Source organism: Rattus norvegicus, chromosome 3 (genome assembly GCF_021556685.1).
Source record: "Rattus norvegicus strain SHRSP/BbbUtx chromosome 3, alternate assembly SHRSP_T2T, whole genome shotgun sequence".
In the NCBI taxonomy this organism is placed as follows: Eukaryota; Metazoa; Chordata; class Mammalia; order Rodentia; family Muridae; genus Rattus; species Rattus norvegicus.
In genome coordinates, this window is record NC_141536.1 from 7,102,487 (window position 1) to 7,112,764 (window position 10,278).

At 51.8% G+C, this 10,278-nt stretch overlaps 1 protein-coding gene across 6 annotated transcripts; it reads left to right on the plus strand.

The window, feature by feature from the left end:
- The first annotated feature begins 4,464 nt into the window (after positions 1 to 4,464).
- On the plus strand, positions 4,465 to 8,549 carry Fut7 (fucosyltransferase 7). Of its 6 annotated transcripts, NM_199491.3 has the most exon segments (3): positions 5,395 to 6,085; positions 6,793 to 6,879; positions 6,982 to 8,549. In NM_199491.3, coding segments are annotated over 3 exon segments (1,113 nt in total). In that variant the 5' UTR covers positions 5,395 to 6,075; the 3' UTR covers positions 7,998 to 8,549.
- The last annotated feature ends 1,729 nt before the right edge of the window (positions 8,550 to 10,278 follow it).

Genomic DNA, 10,278 nt, shown 5'->3' on the forward strand with positions numbered 1-10,278 from the left:
TCTCCATCACTCCATAGGTCCCTCGTCACTTTTTTTAAATTTTATTTTTCTTGGATATTTTAAGTACTTACATTTCAAATGTTATCCCCTTTCCCCCTCTCCCATACCTGCTTCCCCAGCCCTTATCACTCTTTATAGCAGTCACTCCTTAAAAACAGAAATAGCATTCTGTTACCTTTGCTAATTATGTTCTGTACAGTTGGGATGATGGCCTATCCTAACCATACTTTCTGTTTTGAATGGGTGAGTGTATACAGCAACCCGAAGCATAGAGGGGTAATAGGAGGCAGATACACGGATAGATTACAAAATCAAGTGCTCAAAACCTCCAGCACAAACTGGGCGTGGTGGTGCACACCCTTATCCTTTACTCTCAGCACTCAGGAGGCGGAGGCAGGCGGATCTCTGAGTTTGAGGCCAGCCTGGTCTACAGAGCAAGTTCCAGAACAGCCAGAGCTATACTGAGAAATCCTGTCTTGAAAAACAAAAGCCAACAAGCAATCCGGCACATTTGTACTGGGGAAGTCCTGGGCAGAACAGAGCAAGGCATCCAAGTAAGAGAACAAATAACACAGAAGGGTAGCACTGAACCCCGGCTGGGGAGGGTGCGGCAGTCAGCCGGAGTTCCCGGTGGAGCTTTCTCTCCATGACGTAGCTGCTTTGTCTTCTTCAGGGCAAACAACAGTAACCACAGTTAGAAATCTTAGTTTGCTAGCTAAGCATACGGTATTCTCTCCCTCTCCCTCTCCCTCTCCCCTCCCCTCCCCCTCCCTTCCCCCCTCTCTTTCCTGTTCTTGTCTCTTCCTGTCACAGAGTTGGAGGGGCCACATACCATCCTTAGACAAGTGGTCTTAAAGGACACTTTGAGATAAATATGCCTGAGTCTGACATGAGGGAATGGCAACCCCACTTCCAGAACCGGCTTCTCAGGTGAACTCAAACAACACGTGGCAATTTACCAATATAATCTATATTTACACACTTGGGGTAAAGTGTGTGTGTGCTTGCATGTGTGTGTGCTTATGTGCATATGTGTTCATGTGTGTGAATATGTGCATGTGTGAATATGTGCACGCGTGTGTGTGCGCATGTGTGTTTGTGTGTGCTTATGTGCATGTGTGTGTATTAGTGTGTGATACTGTGGTTGAAGGTGCTGAAATCAGGTCATTAGTAGATTGGACTGAGGAACAAAGCTAATTAGTCAAATAGGGAGAGGCAAAGGTTTGTACTCTAAGTATTTCTTGGGGTGGAGAGGGTGCAGGCCCTAGACAGCCCTGCAGAAGGGAAGACAACGCTGTTTAGACACCAGCAGGTCCCTGAAGAGTGGTGAAGAGGACTGGTGAGAAATGGGGTCAATACCGCTTGAAGCTATTGCTTTACCCAAAGCAGCATGTTTTGGGAGCCAGAGTCCCCCACAGCAGAAACCCGTCTCACTTACCTGTGACCCTGGCCTTTATTATAAGTTTGCCTTCCTCTAGGCTAGCATGTGGGATAAAGGCAAGGAGGAAGCTGAGTAGCCGGCATAGCAGTGGCTGTTCATGGCACTGCTCTGTCTCGGGGGTCCACAGAGGACTGGGATGCAGAGAAGACGTAGACCCCGTCTCACTGGTGGGGCTGGAGCCAGAGCTGGGGGCTTCCCTGAGTTCAGACTGTCTAGAGAGGAAGGCCTATAGTGTTTGCAGTGCTCTTTCTGCTGGTGTGTTTTAGATGTCAGCTTCATAGTATTTTGGATATCCTCAGTGTGTTCCTAAGGTCTCTGCTGTCTACTTTGGAGTCCATGGGGGTTTGGTAATTCAACTCTTAGGCAAGGAGCAAAGCTTTGCCTTTCCCAGAGCCATATCGCCTAGTTTCCATGTGCCTGTAGTTCTGTTGTCCTTTCTCTGTCCCAGGGCCCCCTGAGGGGTTGGAGCCTTGATGGGTCTACCAAGAAGCCAGTCTCACTCTGGGCTAACTTGCCAGAGGCCTGAGCCCACCTCAGCTTTCTGTAGGCCTGGCCCTTCCCATTCTAGCTCTCCTACTTGCTTCTTGTGAGAGGAGGCCCAGCAGGATGAACTGTGTTTCAGCTGCTTTGTCTTGTTAGCAGAACTCTGGCTGGCCTGGAACTCACCCTGTAGACCAGGCTATTTTCAGACTCATAGATCCGCCTGCCTCTGCTTCCTGAGGGCTGGAACTAAAGGTGTGCACCGCTACCACCCTCCTTTTAGCAGAGCCTCTAACGCCACTCAGCACAGATGCCAAAGAGTGGCCATCTCTACCCCAGTAAACCTTTCGAATGGATAGCCCCATCCATTTGAAAGATGCCCTTAAACCAGCAAGCTTCTCGGGGTTGGGGGAGACCAAGCGTGGTACAGAATGCATTGTCAATATTCTAGGAAACAAGGTCTCCTAGCTTGAGGGACTAGAGAGACAGCTCATTTTGTAAAGTGTTTGCCATGCAAGCATGAGGACTGGGGTTCACAGCATCCACATCCACATGAAAGGCTGTGAGTGGGACTTAAGGAAGATGGCTTGAGACTGACTATTTGAGTCAACTCCTGACCCCCTCATGGTAGAAGGAGAGAACAGATTCGTGCAAATTGTCCTCTGACCTCCATACATGCACCATGCCAGCACAGACATACATGCACACAAATAAATAATAAGTAATTTAAAAGATTTTGGCTAATAAGATAGGTTAGCAAGTAAATGTGCTTTTTACCAACCCTAACCCTGATGATCTAAATTCAGTCCACAGAACCCACAATGATAGTGACTACAGTAAGTTGTCTTCTGACCTCCATACATGTTCATGGAACAGTACATGTGTACACACACACCACACTCCATGGAATAGTACATATGTACATACATACCAGAAAACAAACAAACAAATAAATGCAATTTTAAAAGTTTTTTTTAAAAAAGATTTATTTATTTATTATATATAAGTACACTATAGCTGTCTTCATGCACACCAGAAGACGGCATCGGCTTTCATTACAGATGGTTGTGAGCCACCATGTGGTTGCTGGGAATTGAACTCAGGACCTTTGGAAGAGTAGTCGGGTGCTCTTAACTACCGAGCCATCTCTCCAGCCCAGGTTTTTATTTTTATTTTTATTTTCTTTTTCTTTTTTTTGGAGCTGGGGACCGAACCTAGGGCCTTGTGCTTGCTAGGCAAGCGCTCTACCACTGAGCCAAATCCCCAACCCCAAGTTTTTATTTTTAAATTAGGATGTATGTGCATGTCTGTGTGGGTATGTGCATGTTTGTCCACAGGGGTGAGAAGAAGGTGTCAGATCCACCAGAGCTGGAGTTACAGAAGGTTGTAAGCTGTTCAAAATAGTTGTTAGCGACTGAACTTGAGTTATTTTTTTTTTATTTTCTTTTTTTCGGAGCTGGGGACTGAACCCAGGGCCTTGAGTTTGCTAGGCAAGTGCTCTACCACTGAGCTAAATCCCCAACCCCTGAACTTGAGTTCTTGCTAGTAACCTCAGCCCTTGTGCCATCCCCAAATGTCAGTAACTTAAAAAAAAAGTTTGTGTTTCTGGATATTTTGCCTGTGTGTCTGTCTGTCCACCACACATGTACAGTGCCTTTAGAGGTTGGAAGGATGTGTTGGACCCCCCTGGGACTGTGTCACAGATGATTGCAGCTACCACAGAGGTGCTGGAAATCAAGCCATATCCTCTAGAAGAGCAGCTCTCTAAACATCTAACTCCCGACCAACCGAGTAATTTAAAAAAAAAGATTATAGGGGCGTTGGTATATGTCTGTAACCCCAAGTCCAGAGGATCCCAACACTTGCTGTGGCTAGCCAGTCTAGCCAGTTGGTGAGCTCTGTGTTCAGTGGAATATCCTGTATCCACACGGGGGGTGGGAGGGACAACACCCATAAATTAATTAATTAATTAATTAATAAAAGTCCCCCAGCTTCACCCCCTCATCTCCTAGAGGTGATGATGTCCTTCAGCCCCTCCCAGCCTGGGGGACTAGGGTGTGGCCCCTGATTCTGGGTCCTCCAGCTTCAACTTCCCAACAGCTGTGCATCTCAGAGGAGTGTGTCTTGGTGCAAAGCAGAGAAGGACATGGGAAACTTGGGCTGTGGTCCATGAGTCCCTAGAGAACCAGCTCTTGACAGATGTGTGGCTCGTCCAACAACAGCACCTGGACAAGTATAAGAACAGGCTCATTCCCCAGAGGCTTGACGGGAGAGCATGGGGAAGGGTTGCCAGCCTCAGCAGCATGAGCCCTCACCTGAGTGTCCCCTTTATACCTGTAATCCTACAAGGCTCTGTCTCTATGCTTCTCCATTGACAAGCCGAGTCTGAGGGTTCCTAGAGCTCTAAGTCCCTACTGTTAAGCAGGTTGGCTCCTTTCTTAGCAGAATCAAGTGACTCTGGAGAATGGCCACCAGGGGGAACTCTAGGCACACATCTGTCTTGGAGGTGGCAGGCCAGCAGATGCTTTCCTCAAAATCCGGTTGCCCCAGGTTCCTGTGTGTTTGTGTGTGTGTGTGTGTGTGTGTGTGTGTGTGTGTGTGTGTGTGTGTGTGTTGGAGGAGGACCCACATGGTCTCTTAGGCTGGGTAGAATGTGTGACCCTGATCCTGTGAGCCTCCAAACATAATGTAAAGCTGGGTGTTTGGGTGCCCGTGTGAGCCAGGAGGCCTGGTGAGGTAAGGTGGTATGTTGAGGCCCCTGACTTTCCCTTTGACTCATGATCTCTCACCCTTCTTCCTTTACCCTTTTTTATTCTGACCCATTTCTGGGCTAAACTTCTGAGCGTTCTCCTCACCTAGTGTGTTCTCATGATCAGGTGCCCCTACACCCTAAGAGACCCTGTGGACCCTCTTCCAACCGGAGCTGGCGTGAGGGGTGGTCAGTATAACAGTTCCGAGGCAGATGTGGGGGAGGTTTCTTCAAATCCACCCAGGAAGGGAACAGCCTGTGGGCGTGGGTGAGCTGGGGCAAAGGCCCCAGCCAGCCTGGCGGCACAAACAGGAAGGACAGCAGGCTCTGGCAGCCAGAAGCCTGTGGCCCCAAGCTGGCAGGATGGCCCCCTTCCTGCAGGTCCCCCATAGCCTTCTGGGTTCCTGACACAGAGAAGAGGTGGGGCGGGCGAAGTGAGCTCTGAAGCCAGAGTGGTACTCTCCTGGGGTCTCTCCTTGGGAGGAGACAGAGAAAGATGCCAGGGCAGAGACAAAAAGGCAGCTGTCACTATGGTTGTCTTACTAAGCACCGAGTGACTAGAGAGGCAAGGGCACAGCTGCCCACTCCATGGCCACCTCCTGTTGTATCTCAAACCAGCTAGCTAGTTTCTGATGGCACCCACACCCTCCCTTCCCCTTTACATATTGCGCAAGCTCTCCACCACAATCTGGAGGTTATGCCCTGCATGGGGGTGGAGGGGAGTAGGGCACTTCTAAGGTGCCGATCAGCCTGCATTTGCCTCTGCCCTGGCCATGGGACTGCTGTCCGTTTCTTGGTTCCTGTCTCAACAGCAGCCTCGTTACGTGAGACTATGGCTGGGGATGGGGGGGCAGGAATCCTGGAGGTCCAGGAGTGAACTAGGGTAGGACAGATCGAAGTATAAGGGACAGTCCCCAAAAGGATGCTGGGGCAGGCTTGGCCAAGAGGTTCTTTCCTTTTAGAACGCCTGGTCTGGAACTCTGGGACGTGGACAAGCCAGGCTCCTAGTCCTGGTCAGCAGAGTAGGGGATCTGGTGGGGCTGGAGGAAGCTTGGCTAAAGCTTTGTACAGGTTCCAGCTCTGGGTGACCCTGGCAGGCTACCTACCCTGGTCTGTGTCATTGCACCCCCAGAGTGGGAGGCTTGGTAAAGTGGAGGAGAACCTTAGCTACAAGCTATAGGTTAGCCCATCAGAGCCAGCTGGAGAGAAACCAGACAAGTCCAAACCTGAGACTGGTACTAGCCTTTCTGTTGCTGGAGTGGAAGCCAACCCCTGCCTACCAGCCTGCCTGTCCACGTCAGGGACACACAGACTCCTTCCCTTTCCAGACTGGAAAGCCCCCTCCTGGGATAGCAGGAAGGAGGCAACCTGCAACTCTTCCTGGCCTGGCCTTTGGGCTGAGCCTATGGTTCAAGGTTTGTATGTTCACAGGTCTAGGCAGGGAACAATGTGCATCTCCAGAGCTCCCCACCCCACAGTCCATGGGGCATGTGCTGAGGCCACATCCGACTGTGATGGGGCCCTTTTCTGAGGATTACGATTCTGTGAACAGGCATTTTCTAGAGGTGGCAGATGTCTGAGGGTCTGGGAGAACAGGTCCAGCTCAGTGGGGGATTGGAGGAAATGGGTATCGTTACAGGCAGGGGCCTCTGTGGCCTCCTGGGGGAAGTGCAGTTGCTCTGTTTGGGTGCCCTGGGGTTGCATGGTGGCCAGAGGATGGAGACACTTATTGAAGAGGGTCACTTCTGCTCAGTGCGTTCACACAGGGCCTTTGCTTTTCCTGAGGGTGAGCAGGCATCCTCTTCCTCCTCATCTTCTTCCTCCTCCCTCTCTTCTTCCTCTTTATCCTCTTCTACCTCCCTCCTCCTCCTCCTTCTCCATATGTCTAGCTGGTCATTTCTAGGGACCAGCAGGGTTGGGAAGGGGGCCTTGTCTTGGTCTTCTTCCTGTCTCAATTCCCTCTTTCAGCAGAGAACGGGGCGGGTGGGGTGGGGTTGGATGGTGGTTGATGCCAAAGATTGAAAGGGTAGGGCGGGGCAGAAGTGGGAAGGTCCCTGGCTTCCTCACCTTGGTCGATGAAACAAAAGCATCAGGCTGAGTTGAGCAGTAGCTGTGATTTCAGGGTGCCTCTGTTGGAGAGGCTGCTGTGATTTGAAAACCTCCTTTCCCTGGGTGACTAATTCCAGAAGGCTCTGGATGAATTGTATTGGTGAGTGCCTGGCCTTGAGAAGTCCCAGCTAGGGACGATGGGGATTTTGGGGTGTCCCCGAGCCTAGGGTGACAGGGCCTCTCCTTTTTCATTCTGCTTCAGGGTGCAACCCCGTCTGGAGGCTGCGGGCCTGGGGGTGTCTGGCTGGAGGTACAACACTCATGGTAATCTGGCTCTTCTGGCTGCTGCGATCAGTTCCTGGGGGTGCCCCAGCGCCCCAGCCCACACTCACCATCCTTATCTGGCACTGGCCTTTCACCAACCGGTCGCCAGAGCTGTCTAGCGACACCTGCACTCGCTATGGCATGGCCAGCTGCCACCTGAGTGCTAACCGGAGTCTGCTAGCCAGTGCTGATGCTGTGGTCTTCCACCATCGTGAGCTGCAGACCCGGCACTCTCGCCTGCCCCTGGACCAGAGGCCGCACGGACAGCCTTGGGTCTGGGCCACCATGGAATCACCCAGTAATACCCATGGTCTCCGTCACTTCCGGGGCATCTTCAACTGGGTGCTGAGCTATCGGCGTGATTCAGATATCTTTGTACCCTATGGTCGCTTAGAGCCCTTCTCTGGGCCTACGCCCCCACTACCAGCCAAAAGCAGGATGGCTGCCTGGGTGGTCAGCAATTTCCAGGAGCGGCAGCAGCGGGCAAAGCTGTACCGGCAGCTGGCCCCTCATCTGAAGGTGGATGTGTTCGGTCGCGCCAGTGGACGGCCCCTGTGCCCTAACTGTCTGCTGCCCACTGTGGCCCGGTACCGCTTCTACCTGTCCTTTGAGAACTCACAGCACCGGGACTACATCACCGAGAAGTTCTGGCGCAATGCACTGGCCGCTGGCGCTGTGCCTGTGGTGCTGGGACCTCCTCGGACTACCTACGAGGCTTTCGTGCCACCAGATGCCTTTATACACGTAGATGACTTCAGCTCTGCCCGTGAACTAGCTGTCTTCCTTGTCAGCATGAATGAGAGTCGCTATCGTGGCTTCTTTGCTTGGCGAGACCGGCTCCGTGTGCGGCTCCTGAATGACTGGAGGGAGCGCTTCTGCACCATCTGCGCCCGCTACCCTTACTTGCCCCGCAGCCAGGTCTATGAAGACCTGGAAAGCTGGTTCCAAGCTTGAACTCCTGCTGCTGGGAGAGGCTGTGTGCGTGGAAGACTGATGATGAAATGGAAGGGCTTTTGGGTCACCATGGGACTAACCCTAGGCTTAGGTCAGTGAACAGGAAGTCAGGATATGAGGAGAAGGCTGGGCTGAGAAGCCATATGGATGAGGACTCTGGTGGGCTTTAGAGTAGGGACCCAGGGAAGGAGACAATTAATGAGGAGCGTGTGGGAAAAGCTAGTCAAACGGGGAAAGTGGCTGAGGGTCCTGGACTTACCTTGAGTATGCTCATGGCTCAAGGCTCAGGTGAAAAGGGGAGGCAGTGTCTCTGGAGCTGGGAGCATCCAAAGCTGGGATTTGTGGGGACAAACATGGTGCCCTGAACCTCCACAATCAAGGTGCTTAGCCTCAGGGATACAGGTGTGTGTTCCAGAACTCCACATGCAAACTGTATGCTGAGCCCAGGGGTTGTGGGAGAAGGATGGTGTGGATGATTCTGGGCCTTTGACACCACAGTTCCCTGAGGGAAAGAGGCACCACTAATAATAAAATTATTCACTTGTAATAGAGACACTACAGAAATCTCCTGGGTCAAGTCTGCCAGGGAGCAGAGCTGTGAGCCAGCTTCTTCTGCTCATTCCCTTGGTCAGCCATTGGGTTGCTCGTTTCTGCCTGAGAGTCTTGCTTAAGTGACACCTTATCAAGAACCCACAGCCCATGACAGGTACAGATCTGAGAACTGAGGTCAAACACAGCTGCAGCTGGAGGTGCCACATGTCACAGGTCTCAGGTGGGAGGGGTGTCCCGTGTGAAAGGTATGATTTCTGAGGGCTGGCAGAGGGAGCCGTTAGATCCTTCGCTGAAGAGCCTGCTGCACGAGCCCACATGTGTTGGGCTGGGAGTGTGGGGAGGAGATGAGGGGCGAGCCTATGGGTGTGTGACAGGTTGAACTCCTGGGGTGGGCTGGGGCTTGGGTTTGTCTGGGGAAGGGGTGGCAGTACAGGCAGGAAGCTCCCCTCCTCCTGTGGTTTGTGGGAAAGGCCTGCTCATGGCTTCCTGCCCTGACCTAGCCTCATGGGCTAACTGGAGAGAAGGAAGTGTCCTGAGGCTGGGGGCTGGGTGGAGTTCTGTGTCCTCTTCCATCAGCCCAGGAGGGACCTCTCCTCAAAGAAGGAGCTAGAAAGTGGTGGGACACTTTAGTGCTTGACGGTTTTCATTTGCTTTAAGAGAAAACTGCACGTCCCAGGCTAAACACCACACAGCCTCCACCCTCCTATTCACAGGTGGAAAACCCGAGCTGATGTGCAGCCTTCCAACTCAGTCCTCAGGCCATCTGAGGCGCTAGTGGCCCTCTGCTGCCTCCTGCCGGCCATATGGAGAAAGCGGTCCTGTAACTATCACTAGGCCCACACGCAAAGGCTTCTAAGGACCCACCAAACGCCAGGCTCCAGGTGCAGAAAGAAGCTAGGCTTACATGAATATGGAGGGTGGTGGGTGGTGTTGGGGTAGCAAGTAAACCATCTATATAAAGGACAGCCTGTTTTTGAAGTCACCTGCTCTTTTGTGTTCCCTCACCTTCAGAGCTACGGCCTGGCTAGATGGGGTGAGGCCTCATCTGACAGCCACAATGGATGACTGTGGTAAATTTTCACACTTGTGATGTCTCAGCCCCATTTCGAATATAAACCTAACTTTCTCAGGCCGGAAGTAGGGCTCTCTCGCCTTTAGCAGTTTCCAGTTCTGCACACTCAGCCCTTCACGTGGTGTGTCTAGCTCTTCATGCCTGGTAAGCATTTCTGCTGCCCAGTCTGCTGAGCATCTGCTTCACTTGCACAGAAATCACAAGTCCGCTGCAGTGACCCATGCAACTGCATCTTACTTAGTCTAAACTCAGTAAAACTCTGTAAGAAACATGTCTGCATGACACCCTGGACCTCAAAACGGCTCGGTTCACAGCTGCATGGAGTGTGTGTGTGTGTGTGTGTGTGTGTGTAATTTGGATGGGGTCTCATGTTGCCCAGACTGGTTTTGAATTCTCTATATAGCCGACGAGAACTTTGAATTCCTGATCCTCCTGCCTCTGCCTTTTTGGTGCGTGGTTGCTCTTTATTATTTCTTTTATTGAGATATGGCCTCTCTATGTAGACCAGGGTGGACTCGAACTCAGAGACCTGCCTATCTCTGCCTCCCCGAGCTGAGCACCGTGCTGCTCTGCTGCAGCTCTCCGTTTTGACAATATAGGCAAATGTCATTTCATCAGCAAGTGGCTATAAGGAACTCTAAGGTCTGTAAGGAACAC

Coding starts and splice junctions, on each gene's coding strand:
- Fut7 (XM_087651265.1), top strand. CDS start 5,368: ATGCCCTGCATGGGGGTGGAGGGGAGTAGGGCACTTCTAAGGTGCCGA. Junction 5,495..6,981: donor CTCAACAGCAGCCTCGTTAC/GTGAGACTATGG, acceptor ATTCTGCTTCAG/GGTGCAACCCCGTCTGGAGG.